Genomic DNA, 18248 nt, shown 5'->3' on the forward strand with positions numbered 1-18248 from the left:
ACTCCAAAGAGAGGCCATTTTGGTAGAAGGGAGGTAAGTTTGTTCAGGACCAGGTAGACCTGTTTGCTCTTCCAAGAGTCTGAGTTATGAGCTCATTCTCGGAAGTTCGTCACGTATGTTTATAATTTGGAAGACTTACCAAGAACTCGCAATGTGGCTGAGGCACTTAGGTCACCCACATGGCATGTGTATGTCCCAGCATCTTGAGGACCACATTGGCTAATATGAAGTATCCTCCGCCGCCCTACTGAGAACATACGGCACAATGTGCTCGCCACCAACTCTTCTCCGTCCTGTAAGAGAACAGACACATTTCTAAGAACCAAAAATTAAACAGTCAGATTCCAAAAAATTTACATAAGATTTAGTTTTTTTTAACTTTTGTACAAATCCAAATATTTTTGATTATAGACGAGGAGGAACCATTGGAATTACCTTGCTCCATGTCACAATGGCTTCTTGTTTGGAGACCTCACACTGGAATGTCGCTAACCCAGATTCATGGATGACAAAGTCCTGTGGTGGTTGAGTGATGGTGAGTGGGTGCTCGGTGATGGTCAGCTGCCCTGTGGTACGCAGTGTGTCGGTGGTAAAAGCAATGACTGATGTATCAGGAAGGGAAAGGTCTAAAAGCTTCAAGAAATGCTGGCGTCCACTTGATCTGATGATACAACGATCATCTGAGGTCAGTCGGACGCCTCCTTTCCACCATTCTCCCTTCAAATCGTCATGGGACAACTCTACCATAAGCTCAATGTCGCTTCCCTCCTCACATCGCATGTCTTTTAACCCTTTCTTTATAGCGATACTTCGGGCTGTTGTGAGGAATAACACAAAAATAGTCAACCAGGAGTTATATCGAATGGGAACATTAAGACTTAAAGAGAAAGATTGAGACTTACGTAACACATTCAGGCGGCAATCGGTTCTATCATGGAGGCTTTCACAGCTGTACCTGCCCCGGTCAGATGCTTGAACACCATGGATGGTGAGTGTATGGTTGTGTCCATTGCTTTGAAGGGTAAACCTATCACTGGGCTGAATAACAACACCTTGCTTCACCCAATGAACCTCTGCCTTCTCAGTGGTGACCCGGACATCAAAGATGACATCCTGTTCCTCTTCCACCTCCATGTCATCCAAGCCCTGGACAAACATTACATGAGCCTCTGCAAGAAAAATTATCAGTCTAGTTTCAGGATGATTTCAAAAATTACTTTCATTCTCAACAGCAAGAACATAAAACTGGGCACCAGGTATTGGCTGTGACACTTGTTACTAGTGGTCCCACCAACAACAACAAAAAATTCCATCTGCAGCTCTTTTGGGGCAGAAAAATAAATCCATTGGAAAGAACAAAGGGGCTCATTTACTAAGGGTCCGCAGAGCACATTTCCGAGTTGCGGCGCATTTAACGGGTTTTTGTGGCACGCAATCGGATTTTGGCACATCGACGCCGTCTTTCACGCGACCAAATCGGGTGGACGGGTGGACGGGCCAAGGGATTCGGACAAGGCTAGGGATATAACATCGGAAATTTTGTCACAAGACACACACATACAAGCAGCGGGAAGAAGAAGGTGAACTCCAGTGGACCTCGACGGGGAAGCGATGGATGCAGGAACTCGGGCGTACGAGCTTCATGAATCGCGCTGGACTGCATCTTACTGCATCTTTGTCGAACTGTCCGGATCGGGAATCGCGACAGGACCAGGTAAGTAAATTTGCCCCAATATCTCACAGAGGGATGCCCACAGTTGTAGAACATCTCAGTCCAAATCCCACCAAAACTCTTCTGACCTAAGCCCCTTTCTGAGCCTCGGCAAATGAAGGTTGCTGTTTCTTGGAAACATTGAATTGCCTCCTTTCGGACCTAGCTATGTGACTACTTCATTAGAACATTGCACAGATATTTATCTGGATACAGACTCAACACTGAACGCATCGTCCTACCCTGGACTCTTAGTCTTGCCCGCGAGATGAGCCCCTCGGCATTAGCAGTGATGGTGCCGGAGTCAGAAAGGCGACAGCCATGAAGAGTTAGAGAGTGGCAGAGTCCATTGCTGGCCATGCTGGCTCTACGGTCTGAGTTTACTGGAGATCCATTGAGCTCCCAGTGGAGAATCACATCTTCTGGAGATACAACACACTTAAAGGTGGCGGCGTCTCCTTCCAGGACGGTGACATTCTGCAACTCGGTGACAAATTCAACTTGCCGTGGTGCTGGAGAGATAAAATTATCAAAAATGTGCACTTTACACAATGGCTGACGGCATTTCTTTGATACCATCTACACCAAATGTCCATAAGGAGATACGGTCAGGACATGACCCAGGGCCTTACCTTCCACAAGGACTTCTGTACGTATCTGGTCGGTGCCAGCATCACAGGTGTATGTGCCGGAGTCTGATGCTCGGACATTTTGTATGGTGAGTTGCCTGTGAACTCCTCGAGATGTTATTTTGATTCTTCCTGCCGACACCAGCTCCTCATTATTTTTTAACCAACGCACCTTGAAATTTGGCCGTGAAAGTTCACAGGAAAGAACCAGGTCATCCCCGGTCATCAATGTATGGTGCTCTGGGGTTCCCGTGTTGCCCACAATGGTGACAGGAGGAGCTAAGGAACATGGGATAAAGTTAGGTCCAAAAACTGGAATAGGCAAAGGCACCACAAAATGACCATGAAGCCAATAGAAGTGCAGCCCTTCTCAGCCGAAACAGCAAACGAAACGTCACTACGGGCAATGTCATCTGAGAATAGGCACTGACAGGGAGGCATTGCAAGCATGGGGGGGGAGGTACAAGGCTCTGTGGAGGCACAGCACAGTGTAATGGAGGCAGGACAGGAGGAGGAAGGAGGCAGAGCAAGGACACAGGAGAGGAGGAGGAACAACGAGCGCCCCAAGAAAGGTCTGAAAACTGGTTAGCTTCTCTACAAGCAGGCGACATGGATTAGGCCAAGAACACTTGTTAATATGTTGTATTCCCATGGAACTGACCACAACAGTCATCATAGAGAGGGAGAGAAACAGAACAGAAAGAGGGAGAATCATAGAATAGGAATGGAAACAGCACCCAACAATTTCCTTGGAATAGAATAACCTTTCAATAAAAAATAATGTATGAGCCGTAAAATATTATCCACTACAGTGACATTACATCCCCCGCCCATACAGGTGTATAGTACAAGATCAATTCCAGTACATAGGGGGCAGTATTATAGTAGTTATATTCCTGTACATAGGGGGCAGTATTATAGCAGTTATATTCTTGTACATAGGGGGCAGTATTATAGTAGTTATATTCTTGTACATAGGGGGCAGTATTATAGTAGTTATATTCTTGTACATAGGGGGCAGTATTATAGTAGTTATATTCCTGTACATAGGGGGCAGTATTATAGTAGTTATATTCCTGTACATAGGGAGCAGTATTATAGCAGTTATATTCCTGTACATAGGGAGCAGTATTATAGTAGTTATATTCTTGTACATAGGGGGCAGTATTATAGTAGTTACATTCCTGTACACAGGGAGCAGTATTATAGGAGTTATATTCTTGTACATAGGGGGCAGTATTATAGTAGTTATATTCCTGTACATAGGGGGCAGTATTATAGTAGTTATATCCCTGTACATAGGGGGCAGTATTATAGTAGTTATATTCTTGTACATAGGGGCAGTATTATAGTAGTTATATTCTTGTACATAGGGGGCAGTATTATAGTAGTTATATTCCTGTACATAGGGGGCAGTATTATAGTAGTTACATTCCTGTACACAGGGAGCAGTATTATAGGAGTTATATTCTTGTACATAGGGGGCAGTATTATAGGAGTTATATTCTTATACATAGGGAGCAGTATTATAGGAGATAAATTCTTGTACATAGGGGGCAGTATTATAGGAGTTATATTCTTGTACATAGGGGGCAGTATTATAGGAGTTATATTCTTATACATAGGGAGCAGTATTATAGGAGATAAATTCTTGTACATAGGGGGCAGTATTATAGGAGTTATATTCTTGTACATAGGGGGCAGTATTATAGAAGTTATATTCCTGTACATAGGGGGCAGTATTATAGTAGTTATATTCTTGTACATAGGGAGCAGTATTATAGTAGTTATATTCTTGTACATAGGGGGCAGTATTATAGTAGTTATATTCCTGTACATAGGGGGCAGTATTATAGTAGTTATATTCCTGTACATAGGGGGCAGTATTATAGTAGTTATATTCCTGTACATAGGGGGCAGTATTATAGTAGTTATATTCTTGTACATAGGAGGCAGTATTATAGTAGTTATATTCCTGTACATAGGGGGCAGTATTATAGTAGTTATACTCCTGTACATAGGGAGCAGTATTATAGTAGTTATATTCCTGTACATAGGGGGCAGTATTATAGTAGTTATATTCTTGTACATAGGGGGCAGTATTATAGTAGTTATATTCTTGTACATAGGGGGCCGTATTATAGTAGTTATATTCTTGTACATAGGGAGCAGTATTATAGTAGTTATATTCGTGTACATAGGGGGCAGTAGTATAGTAGTTATATTCCTGTACATAGGGGGCAGTATTATAGTAGTTATATTCCTGTACATAGGGAGCAGTATTATAGTAGTTATATTCCTGTACATAGGGGGCAGTATTATAGTAGTTATAGTCTTGTACATAGGGGGCAGTATTATAGTAGTTATATTCTTGTACATAGGGGGCAGTATTATAGTAGTTATATTCCTGTACATAGTGGGCAGTATTATAGTAGTTATATTCTTGTACATAGGGGACAGTATTATAGTAGTTATATTCTTGTACATAGGGGACAGTATTATAGTAGTTATATTCCTGTACATAGGGGGCAGTGTTATAGTAGTTATATTCCTGTACATAGGGGGCAGTATTATAGTAGTTATATTCTTGTACATAGGAGGAAGTATTATAGTAGTTATATTCTTGTACATAGGAGGCAGTATTATAGTAGTTATATTCTTGTACATAGGGAGCAGTATTATAGTAGTTATATTCTTGTACATAGGGGGCAGTATTATAGTAGTTATATTCCTGTACATAGGGGCAGTATTATAGTAGTTATATTCTTGTACATAGGGGCAGTATTATAGTAGTTATATTCCTGTACATAGGGGGCAGCATTATAGTAGTTAAATTCCTGTACATAGGGGGCAGTATTATAGTAGTTATATTCTTGTACATAGGGGCAGTATTATAGTAGTTATATTCTTGTACATAGGGGCAGTATTATAGTAGTTATATTCTTGTACATAGGGGCAGTATTATAGTAGTTATATTCCTGTACATAGGGGGCAGCATTATAGTAGTTATATTCCTGTACATAGGGGGCAGTATAATAGTAGTTATATTCTTATACATAGGGGGCAGTATTATAGTAGTTATATTCTTGTACATAGGGGCAGCATTATAGAAGTTATATTCTTGTACATAGGGGGCAGTATTATAGTAGTTATATTCCTGTACATAGGGGGCAGTATTATAGTAGTTATATTCCTGTACATAGGGGGCAGTATTATAGTAGTTATATTCCTGTACATAGGAGGCAGTATTATAGAAGTTATATTCCTGTACATAGGGGGCAGTATTATAGTAGTTATACTCCTGTACATAGGGAGCAGTATTATAGTAGTTATATTCCTGTACATAGGGGGCAGTATTATAGTAGTTATATTCTTGTACATAGGGGGCCGTATTATAGTGGTTATATTCTTGTACATAGGGAGCAGTATTATAGTAGTTATATTCTTGTACATAGGGAGCAGTATTATAGTAGTTATATTCCTGTACATAGGGGGCAGTATTATAGTAGTTATATTCCTGTACATAGGGAGCAGTATTATAGTAGTTATATTCCTGTACATTGGGGGCAGTATAATAGTAGTTATATTCTTGTACATAGGGGGCAGTATTATAGTAATTATATTCTTGTACATAGGGATGAGTATTATAGTAGTTATAGTCTTGTACATAGGGGGCAGTATTATAGTAGTTATATTCTTGTACATAGGGGGCAGTATTATAGTAGTTGTATTCCTGTACATAGGGGGCAGTATTATAGTAGTTATATTCTTGTACATAGGGGGCAGTATTATAGTAGTTATATTCTTGTACATGGGGGCAGTATTATAGTAGTTATATTCTTGTACATAGGGGGCAGTATTATAGTAGTTATATTCTTGTACATAGGAGGCAGTATTATAGTAGTTATATTCCTGTACATAGGGGGCAGTATTATAGTAGTTATATTCTTGTACATAGGGGCAGTATTATAGTAGTTATATTCTTGTACATAGGGGGCAGTATTATAGTAGTTATATATCTGTACATAGGGGGCAGTATTATAGTAGTTATATTCCTGTACATAGGGGGCAGTATTATAGTAGTTATATTCCTGTACATAGGGGGAAGTATTATAGTAGTTATATTCTTGTACATAGGGGGCAGTATTATAGTAGTTATATTCTTGTACAGAGGGGGCAGTATTATAGTAGTTATATTCTTGTACATAGGGGGCAGTATTATAGTAGTTATATTCCTGTACATAGGGGGCAGTATTATAGTAGTTCTATTCTTGTACATAGGGGGCAGTATTATAGTAGTTATATTCCTGTACATAAGGGGGCAGTATTATAGTAGTTATATTCTTGTACATAGGAGGCAGTATTATAGTAGTTATATTCCTGTACATAGGGGGCAGTATTATAGTAGTTATATTCTTGTACATAGGGGGCAGTATTATAGTAGTTATATTCCTGTACATAGGGGGCAGTATTATAGTAGTTATATTCCTGTACATAGGGGGCAGTATTATAGTAGTTATATTCCTGTACATAGTGGGCAGTATTATAGTAGTTATATTCTTGTACATAGGGGACAGTATTATAGTAGTTATATTCTTGTACATAGGGGGCAGTATTATAGTAGTTATATTCTTGTACATAGGGGGCAGTATTATAGTAGTTATATTCTTGTACATAGGGGGCAGTATTATAGTAGTTATATTCTTGTACATAGGGGGCAGTATTATAGTAGTTATATTCTTGTACATAAGGGGCTGTATTATAGTAGTTATATTCCTGTACATAGGGGGCAGTATTATAGTAGTTATATTCTTGTACATAAGGGGCTGTATTATAGTAGTTATATTCCTGTACATAGGGGGCAGTATTATAGTAGTTATATTCCTGTACATAGGGGGCAGTATTATAGTAGTTATATTCTTGTACATAGGGGGCAGTATTATAGTAATTATATTCTTGTACATAGGGAGGAGTATTATAGTAGTTATATTCTTGTACATAGGGAGCAGTATTATAGTAGTTATAGTCTTGTACATAGGGGGCAGTATTATAGTAGTTATATTCTTGTACATAGGGGGCAGTATTATAGTAGTTATATTCCTGTACATAGGGGGCAGTATTATAGTAGTTATATTCCTGTACATAGGGGGCAGTATTATAGTAGTTATGTTCTTGTACATAGGGGGCAGTATTATAGTAGTTATATTCTTGTACATAGGGGGCAGTATTATAGTAGTTATATACCTGTACATAGGGGGCAGTATTATAGTAGTTTTGTTCTTGTACATAGGGGGCAGTATTATAGTAGTTATATTCCTGTACATAGGGGGCAGTATTATAGTAGTTATATTCCTGTACATAGGGGGCAGTATTATAGTAGTTATATTCTTGTACATAGGGGGCAGTATTATAGTAGTTATATTCTTGTACATAGGGGGCAGTATTATAGTAGTTATATTCTTGTACATAGGGGGCAGTATTATAGTAGTTATATTCTTGTACATAGGGTACTATTATAGTTGTTATATTCTTGTACATAGGGGGCAGTATTATAGTAGTTATATTCCTGTATAATGGGGTAGTATTATAGTAGTTTTATTCCTGTACATAGGGAGCAGTATTATAGTAGTTATATTCTTGTACATAGGGGGCAGTATTATAGTAGTTATAATCCTGTACATAGGGGCAGTATTATAGTAGTTCTATTCTTGTACATAGGGGCAGTATTATAGTAGTTCTATTCTTGTACTTAGGGGGCAGTATTATAGTAGTTATATATCTGTACATAGGGGGCAGTATTATAGTAGTTATATTCCTGTACATAGGGGGCAGTATTATAGTAGTTATATTCCTGTACATAGGGGGCAGTATTATAGCAGTTATATTCTTGTACAGAGGGGGCAGTATTATAGTAGTTATATTCTTGTACATAGGGGGCAGTATTATAGTAGTTATATTCCTGTACATAGGGGGCAGTATTATAGTAGTTATATTCCTGTACATAGGGGGCAGTATTATAGTAGTTATATTCCTGTACATAAGGGGGCAGTATTATAGTAGTTATATTCTTGTACATAGGAGGCAGTATTATAGTTGTTATATTCCTGTACATAGGGGGCAGTATTATAGTAGTTATATTCTTGTACATAGGGGGCAGTATTATAGTAGTTATATTCTTGTACATAGGGTACTATTATAGTTGTTATATTCTTGTACATAGGGGGCAGTATTATAGTAGTTATATTCCTGTATAATGGGGTAGTATTATAGTAGTTTTATTCCTGTACATAGGGAGCAGTATTATAGTAGTTATATTCTTGTACATAGGGGGCAGTATTATAGTAGTTATATTCCTGTACATAGGGGCAGTATTATAGTAGTTCTATTCTTGTACATAGGGGCAGTATTATAGTAGTTCTATTCTTGTACTTAGGGGGCAGTATTATAGTAGTTATATATCTGTACATAGGGGGCAGTATTATAGTAGTTATATTCCTGTACATAGGGGGCAGTATTATAGTAGTTATATTCCTGTACATAGGGGGCAGTATTATAGCAGTTATATTCTTGTACAGAGGGGGCAGTATTATAGTAGTTATATTCTTGTACATAGGGGGCAGTATTATAGTAGTTATATTCCTGTACATAGGGGGCAGTATTATAGTAGTTATATTCCTGTACATAGGGGGCAGTATTATAGTAGTTATATTCCTGTACATAAGGGGGCAGTATTATAGTAGTTATATTCTTGTACATAGGAGGCAGTATTATAGTAGTTATATTCCTGTACATAGGGGGCAGTATTATAGTAGTTATATTCTTGTACATAGGGGGCAGTATTATAGTAGTTATATTCCTGTACATAGGGGGCAGTATTATAGTAGTTATATTCTTGTACATAGGGGACAGTATTATAGTAGTTATATTCTTGTACATAGGGGGCAGTATTATAGTAGTTATATTCTTGTACATAGGGGGCAGTATTATAGTAGTTATATTCTTGTACATAGGGGGCAGTATTATAGTAGTTATATTCTTGTACATAGGGGGCAGTATTATAGTAGTTATATTCTTGTACATAAGGGGCTGTATTATAGTAGTTATATTCCTGTACATAGGGGGCAGTATTATAGTAGTTATATTCCTGTACATAGGGGGCAGTATTATAGTAGTTATATTCTTGTACATAGGGGGCAGTATTATAGTAATTATATTCTTGTACATAGGGAGGAGTATTATAGTAGTTATATTCTTGTACATAGGGAGCAGTATTATAGTAGTTATAGTCTTGTACATAGGGGGCAGTATTATAGTAGTTATATTCTTGTACATAGGGGGCAGTATTATAGTAGTTATATTCCTGTACATAGGGGGCAGTATTATAGTAGTTATATTCTTGTACATAGGGGGCAGTATTATAGTAGTTATATTCTTGTACATAGGGGGCAGTATTATAGTAGTTATATTCTTGTACATAGGGGGCAGTATTATAGTAGTTATATTCTTGTACATAGGGTACTATTATAGTTGTTATATTCTTGTACATAGGGGGCAGTATTATAGTAGTTATATTCCTGTACAATGGGGTAGTATTATAGTAGTTATATTCCTGTACATAGGGAGCAGTATTATAGTAGTTATATTCTTGTACATAGGGGGCAGTATTATAGTAGTTATATTCCTGTACATAGGGGCAGTATTATAGTAGTTCTATTCTTGTACATAGGGGGCAGTATTATAGTAGTTATATTCCTGTACATAGGGGGCAGTATTACAATAGTTCTATTCTTGTACATAGGGGGCAGTATTATAGTAGTTCTATTCTTGTACATAGGGGGCAGTATTATAGTAGTTATATTCTTGTGCATAGGGGGCAGTTTTATATTAGTTATATTCTTGTACATAGGGGGCAGTATAATAGCAGTTATATTCTTGTATTTAGGGGGCAGTATTATAGTAGTTATATTATTGTACATAGGGGGCAGTATTATAGTAGTTATATTCTTGTGCATAGGGGTAGTATTATAGTAGTTATAATCTTGTACATAGGGGGCAGTATTATAGTAGTTATATTCCTGTACAATGGGGTAGTATTATAGTACTTATATTCCTGTACATAGGAGGCAGTATTATAGTAGTTATATTCTTGTACATAGGGGGCAGTATTATAGTAGTTATATTCCTGTACATAGGGGCAGTATTATAGTAGTTATATTCTTGTACATAGGGGGCAGTATTATAGTAGTTATATTCCAGTACATAGGGGGCAATATTATAGTAGTTATATTCTTGTACATGGGGGGCAGTATTATAGTTGTTATATTCTTGTACATAGGGGGCAGTATTATAGCAGTTATATTCTTGTACATAGGGGGCAGTATTATAGTAGTTATATTCTTGTACATAGGGGGCAGTATTATAGTAGTTATATTCTTGTACATAGGAGCAGTATTATAGTAGTTATATTCTTGTACATAGGGGGCAGTATTATAGTAGTTATATTCCTGTACATAGGGGGCAGTATTATAGTAGTTATATTCTTGTACATAGGGGACAGTATTATAGTAGTTAAATCCCTGTACATAGGGGGCAGTATTATAGTAGTTATATTCTTGTACATAGGGGCAGTATTATAGTAGTTCTATTCTTGTACATAGGGGGCAGTATTATAGTAGTTATATTCCTGTACATAGGGGGCAGTATTTTAGTAGTTATATTCTTGTACATAGGGGGCAGTATTATAGTAATTATATTCCTGTACATAGGGGGCAGTATTATAGTAGTTATATCCCTGTACATAGGGGGCAGTATTATAGTAGTTATATTCTTGTACATAGGGGCAGTTTTATAGTAGTTATATTCTTGTACATAGGGGGCAGTATTATAGTAGTTATATTCCTGTACATAGGGGGCAGTATTATAGTAGTTATATTCCTGTACATAGGGGGCAGTATTATAGTAGTTATATCCCTGTACTTAGGGGGCAGTTTTATAGTAGTTATATTCTTGTACATAGGGGACAGTATTATAGTAGTTATATCCCTGTACATAGGGGGCAGTATTATAGTAGTTCTATTCTTGTACATAGGGGCAGTATTATAGTAGTTCTATTCTTGTACATAGGGGGCAGTATTATAGTAGTTATATTCCTGTACATAGGGGGCAGTATTTTAGTAGTTATATTCTTGTACATAGGGGACAGTATTATAGTAGTTATATTCTTGTACATAGGGGGCAGTATTATAGTAGTTATATTCTTGTACATAGGGGGCAGTATTATAGTAGTTATATTCCTGTACATAGGAGGCAGTATTATAGTAGTTATATTCCTGTACATAGGGGGCAGTATTATAGTAGTTATATTCCTGTACATATAACATTTGTTATACATCTTCTTTCTAGCACATAACAATTGATACTGCAACACAATTGTAAATATCATCAATGATTGGAATTGCTCTTCGAGGACACAGAAATATTGAACTTGATAGAATTTGTCTTTTTCAATGTTATTAACATTTTCAATCTTAGTAAATGTAAGAAATTGCTCGTTTCTCTGTTCTCTTCTATAAAGTGTTCGGTGTTATTGAGGCTCTTATAAAGGTGATTACATCCAAGAGAACTTGATGGGTGAAGCTGCCATGTGTTATGTCAGAGGGATGCAATATGGGGGTGTCACTGCATAGGCTGGGGGAGGGGTGATGCAGGACTGTGGGTGTTAGGGTGGTCGGATGCAGGGGGTGCTGGTTGCAGTGCCTCTTCGTCACTCCTGTTACCTCCCACAGTGACATAAAAGCTGAAGCTGTCGTTGCGGGCATCGCACAGATATTCCCCCGCGTCATGGCGCACTGCTCCCAGGATGGTCAGCGAGCGCTCTGCTCCCCTCTCCTCCATTAGGATGTGCGGATTGTCCTGTAGTCGCTCGCCGTCCTTGTACCATCTCACTTCAGCGTCAGATCGGGACAGGGTGAGCGCCAGCCTGAGGTCGTCAGACACAGTGCACACCCTCCGCGGCATGACCTGGTCACGCTCTAAGACCACCACTACAGCCTCTTCCAAGAACCAAACACCGAGAGGAATTAAGAGTCCCAGGAGGGAAAAATCTAACTGCAATTTCAATCCCCCAATTTTTATTAGTTTGCAAACATATTTATAAGAATGATTAAAAAAAAATGTCAAGTCAGGCAACGATCACACCACAGAAATACTTCTACCACCAAGGCGGACACAGCGCATGTCATCAAGACACTCATCCTCAACATCGAGAAAAATCTGATTACTAATGCCAAACCATAGAAGAAACAATGGGCCTGGTTGCTAGGTAACTCAAGTTTTGAAATCTGTCAGTTGGGCAAGATGTCTCTATGTATTCTGGGCATCAGCCAGCAGAGGGCAGACGAGACAGCTGGCAGTGTGCTGAGTGTGTTCCCTTACAGCTTTATTAATCAGATTTTTGCTAATAGTAAAAACCCAATTCATTTGTAAGAAAAAAAAAACTGCTCAAATTTCCTGAACACTACATTTTTAGACATGTTTTACTGCAATTATATTTTATATTTATATTTTAGTCTAGATGAATGTTTTCCAACTTAGAGAGAGACCCTGATTTTGCCTGGAATGTGGTTGTGGGTTTCAAGGTTGATAAGGGGTTACGGTAAGTACGCAGAGCATTCACCAATATTGAGCCAATACTTAGCATTAGCCAAGAATTATGGAAGGCTTTGCCAATTCTAACACTAACATTCTTTAAAGGGGTTTTCCAGATTAAAAATATGGATGATCATTAATATCAGATTGGCGATGGTCCAATAGTCAGCACCCTCACATCGGAAGCCAATACACATACAATGGGGAAGGAAGCAGACAGCGCCATTCTCTGTTTAGTGGTGGAACCAAGTCACAGCGGCAAAGCTCCACTACAAATGAAAGGGAGCTGACAGGGGCGTAACTTGAGGGGGTGCAGAGGTTGTGGTTGCACCAGGGCCCAAGAGGCTTAGGGGGCCCTTATGGTGTCACTTTCCCATATGAGAAGACTGTTACTATAAACCACACATTATAGTCGGGGGCCCGGCACAGACTTTGCACTGGGGCCAATCAGCTTCTAGTTACCCCACTGGGAGCTGATCTGCAGTAACCTGTTTCTTCCACTACATAGAGATTGGCGCTGTCTGCTTCCTGTTCCATTCTCTGTGTACAAGCTGTTAAGAGCAGCTGATCTGTGGGGGCGATGGTTGTGGGATCCCAACCAATCTGATTTTGAAGACAAATTCTATGGACATGTTATAAGCATGTTAACCCTTTAAGGTAACATAATCACTATGGGTTGTCTTAGAGGGGAACATTTTTGAAGGGCTTTACTGTAGATAAGGGACCCCATATATCTGGTCAGCAAGCCCTGACTACCACAGGCTGTACCAAGACACACATGGCAGATCATCTACAATCATTCTATGGTAAAGAAACAGTCATCAGAAACTGAAGTAGCTGTTCATTATAATTCACTAGAAACAATGATGCAATTAGATTTTGTAATACGTTAATATAACTCAATAGCGCTGCCACCACTAGAGGGCGCTTATTGTATACTTCAGTATACTTCATCAAAAACATAATAAAAGTTGTAATTTCCTTCTCTGACTTTAATGTAAATTGCTGACACACAATATCCCAGTATTTAAGTAGTCAGTAAAATTACAAAGAAGTTTGCCTAAATGTATAGTATAAGAAAAAAAACTTTGTGATATATCGTATCAAAAGAAAATGCTTCTTTTTCAACTTTACTCAGCTTTTCTTAACTCAAAGAAGTATCACACAGCAGTGCATGGTGAGGGATGGAGTGAGAAGGAGCTGAGGCACAGGTTGCTGGAGCTAAGAGTAAGTTTCTATCTTACCCCAAGTGCTTTATTCACGTCACTACAGGTCAAGGTGCTGTAAGTAATATTTTATTATTTTAATCACTTCCTGTAGAACCCTGGTAAATACATTTTCTGTACTTCTATAAAATGATTGAGTGTCATTATGTTTTCTTTCCATTTTGTTTTTAATTATTGAATTTCAAGTATTTTTTTTCTTTAAAGGATATTTACTACCAGGGTGAATGATTGTAAACCTAGCACACTGACATACTGGTATGTGCCCCCTCTTCCAGCATATGATCTTCTTTAAGCTTTTTATGCTGTGGATTTTAAGGAAAAAAGGTTTTAAAAAGTATGCAAATTAGCCTGAGGGGCTCCAGGCTCTGTTAAAACATAAACAGCCTGGAGCCCCTCAGGATCATTTGCATAGGTTTAGAAGCCTTAACAATATATATGAGAGAAAGAAGCGGCAATCGGGTGATGTGCTCTTTCATAACTTTATTGTTAGCTGGTGATGGTGGGGGAGGATGCCAACCACGACGAGGCTACGGGTCATTTCACGCTACACAAGCGCTTCCTCCCGCACCACCACAAGCTGACAATAAAGTTATGAGTTTCTTTCTCTCATATATAATGTTTTATTTTATTCTATTAACTAACTAAGGGGAAAAAAAAAGCTATTAAAAAAAATTAATGATTTAAAGGGAACCTGTCAGCAGAAATTGATCTAATAAACCACTACCAGTATGTATTTCATGACCCAGTGTAGTGGCAGCATCCAGAAAATCAACTTTAACCACTTCCTGTACTAGTACAGCGCACGCCGGGTCCCGGTGCATGGAGAGGGCTCGCGGACCAAGACCTCTCCATAACCGGTAAGTCTCTGCTGCATATTGCGGGTGCTTTCACGTCGACCGCAGTCTGGGCGCCGCCATCTTGCCACGGATCGTCGCTCCCCGATAACGTCGAGGGGAGCGGTGATCTGTTGCCATGACAGTTTTGGGTCTCACGAAGGCCCGAGGCTGACTCGTTTTAACTCATTCATCAGAATGGGGGTCATTTACTAAGGGCCCGATTCGCGTTTTCCCGACGTGTTACCCGAATATTTCCGATTTGCGCCGATTTCCCCCGGGATTTTGGCGCACGCGATCGGATTGTGGCACATCGGCGCCAGCATGCACGCGACGAAAATCGGGGAGGCGTGGCCGAACAAAAACCCAACGGATTCAGAAAAACCGCTGCATTTAAAAAAAAAATCTGTCGCGGAGCTTGCACTTACCTTCACTCAGCCCGGCCCGGTGAACTCCAGCGCGTTCCGATGCTTTTCAGCACAGCAGCGCCACCTGGTGGACGGCGGCGGAACAACCTTAATAAATCCCAGCCGGACCCGAATCCACCGCAGAGAACGAGCCACTGGATCGCGAATGGACCGGGTAAGTAAATCTGCCCCATTGTGCTAATTGCACATTGTAATGAATGAGGAGGAAAGTCCCCATACACTGCCATACAGCAGTAGGGCAGTATATGAGAGGATCGATCAGACAACCTAGGGTTAAAGTACTCTAGGGGGTCTGAAAAATAGTAAAAGTTAAAATAAAAAAAAGTTTGAAAAAAATTCTAATAAAAAAAAATCTAAAAACTCAAATCACCCCCCTTTCCCTAGAACTGATATAAATATTAATAAACAGTAAAAATCATAAACACTTTAGGTATTGCCGCATCCGAAAATGCCCGATCTATCAAAATATAATAACCGTTTTTCATTCCGTTTAACACTGTAACGGAAAATAGCGCCTTTTTAAAAAATATTTAAAAATTTATAAAAAGTGATCAAAAGGTCGCACAGTCCTAAAAATTATAGCAATGAAAACGCCATCAAAAGTCGCAAAAAGTGAAACAACTCACAGCTTCGTACACCAATGTAAGAAAAAGTTATTGGCACCAGAAGATGGCAAAATCAAAAAAAAAAAATTTGTACAGGAGGTTTTAATTTTTTTTTTAAATGTATGTAAACATTATAAAACCTATACAAATTTGGTATCCACGTAATCGCAGCGACCCAAAGAATAAAGTAGACCTGTCATTTGTGGCGCACAGGGAAAGCTGTAAAATCCAAGCCCACAAGAAAACATCGCAAATGTGTTTTTTCACCATTTTTACTGCATTTGGAATTTTTTTTTTCCTGCTTCCCAGTACACGGCATGGAATATTAAATACCATCACTATGAAGTGCAATTTGTTACGCAGAAAATAAGTCGTCACAGAGCTCTTTAATAAAAAAGTTATAGATTTTTAAAGGTGGTGAGTGAAAAAACTAAAAAGGGCCAAGTCGTTTAGGGGTTAAAGTGAGTTTAAATTGGTTGTATAAAGTCAAGGAGGCGGAGATTTTAACACTGAAGTCAAGCTCTCTCTTCCCCAGAAAGCCCCTTCTCTGTAATTGATGCTCCTCCACCCAGAGAAATCACTAACCAGATCTCCTGAAGTCCGATGATGTCAACTACAGAGGAGGAGGCGTTCAAAGGTGGGGAGAGCTTGACTTAAACTCTGTTAAACTCTCCGCCTCCATGACTTTATACAAGCAATTTACCTCTCACTTCAAAGTTGATTTTGTGCGTGATGGAACCATACAAGGCCATGAAAGAAACATGATCTGGAAGGTGTGAAGCTGCTAGACAATGATTCATTAGACCAATTAGACAATTGTAAATGTTCATTAGACCAATTTCTGATGACAGGTTCCCTTTGATTACAAGTGAAGTAGAATGAAATGCTACCGCAGTGTTTGACCAGCACTTAGCGATGTAACTTCATAGGATCTTACCATCAACGTGGACTTGGAAGGTGTAGGAGTCGGACCCGACGTCGCACTTGTACTCTCCGGCGTGCTCCGGTTGTGCGCACAGCAAGCTCAGTGTGCACCTCTCCCCATCATCATCCAATGTCAGGTTCCCATCGGGTGTCACTCTTGTCCCATTTTTCAACCATCGTATAACATCCGGAGTGCGGGAGAGCTCACAATGTATGGACAGGGGATCCCCCTCCGTTACATGTAGTACAGGAGCCGAGCAGCCGCTGCTTATAAACTTGGCGGGAGGTTCTGCGTGAAATGCATAAAAAAAAATAAAAAATATTTTTCAAAAAATTAAGTATTTTTCAAAATATTTCAAACATGTAGTAAATGAACATCTAAATATGCCGGGTTAATATTAATCTTTCCAGATACAGTGGGGCTCATTTACTAAGGGTCCAAATCATGCACTTTCGTCAGGTTTGCAGACGATTTCCGACTTCCGCCAAATTGCCCTGGGTTTTGGCGCATCAGGGGGAGTGGCCGTCAGAAAACCCGACGGATTCGGAAAAACCGCAGAATTTAAAAAATGTTTTGTGTCGCTTCACACGCACTCACATGCACCGGGAAGAAGAAGGTGAACTCCGGCGGACCTCAGCGCAGCAGCGACACCTGCTGGATATCGGGCGCATGACCTTAGTGACGCCCGGCAGACCCGAATCCTCGTTGGACAACGCTCCACGGAATTGCGAATGGACCGGGTAAGTAAATGAGCCCCATTATCCCTGTTTCCCAGTTATCTGTGGCCCACATTCACTATAAGAGCCCCTGCACCAGTTTTCTGTCGGACTTTGCACGTTCTTTTAGGTACAAACTGCTTGTACAGGTGTTTAAAAAGTGTCTGCGCCACATTTGTGTCACATGTGACCCTTTTGTGGCGCAGCTGCACTAGTCAGTATGTGAAAAAGTTGATGCAATCTGTCAGGTGCAGGGGGCGCCAGATTCACGAAGAACGTGCGCCAGAAATCCTGAATCTGGCGCCCCCTGCATTCAACAAAGGCAAACTGCACATAGTACAGACTGCACTGTTCTTAGTAAATGTTCCCCTATATTTTTATATTTATGCTAAATCAATTTTCAGTGCACTGGGGGGTCCGGTCCGGTCTGCTGGTGCTCGTGTTCTCCTTATAAACCTTATTTCTAGGTGAGATGTTAATAACTGGGTACAGGGGTAACATCTGTGTCCGCATCATTCTTGGTCCATT

The 18248-nt window shown here is 39.5% G+C and overlaps 1 protein-coding gene across 2 annotated transcripts in view; it reads right to left on the reverse strand.

Moving 5' to 3' along the window:
* OBSL1 (obscurin like cytoskeletal adaptor 1) overlaps positions 1-18248 on the reverse strand; it is a 43810-nt gene that overhangs the window by 4124 nt on the left and 21438 nt on the right. The window contains exons 17-23 of one of the 2 annotated variants that reach the window (XM_072122293.1): positions 17017-17292; positions 12117-12392; positions 2344-2619; positions 1954-2223; positions 903-1169; positions 436-815; positions 140-293 (exon numbers count right to left, since the gene is read on the reverse strand). In XM_072122293.1, the coding sequence (XP_071978394.1) occupies positions 140-293; positions 436-815; positions 903-1169; positions 1954-2223; positions 2344-2619; positions 12117-12392; positions 17017-17292 (1899 nt within the window). The remainder of the gene's footprint in view (positions 1-139; positions 294-435; positions 816-902; positions 1170-1953; positions 2224-2343; positions 2620-12116; positions 12393-17016; positions 17293-18248) is intronic. The other variant, XM_072122294.1, reaches the window with a different exon arrangement.

The sequence above is a fragment of the Engystomops pustulosus genome, chromosome 8 (assembly GCF_040894005.1).
Source record: "Engystomops pustulosus chromosome 8, aEngPut4.maternal, whole genome shotgun sequence".
NCBI classification, from domain to species: domain Eukaryota; kingdom Metazoa; phylum Chordata; class Amphibia; order Anura; family Leptodactylidae; genus Engystomops; species Engystomops pustulosus.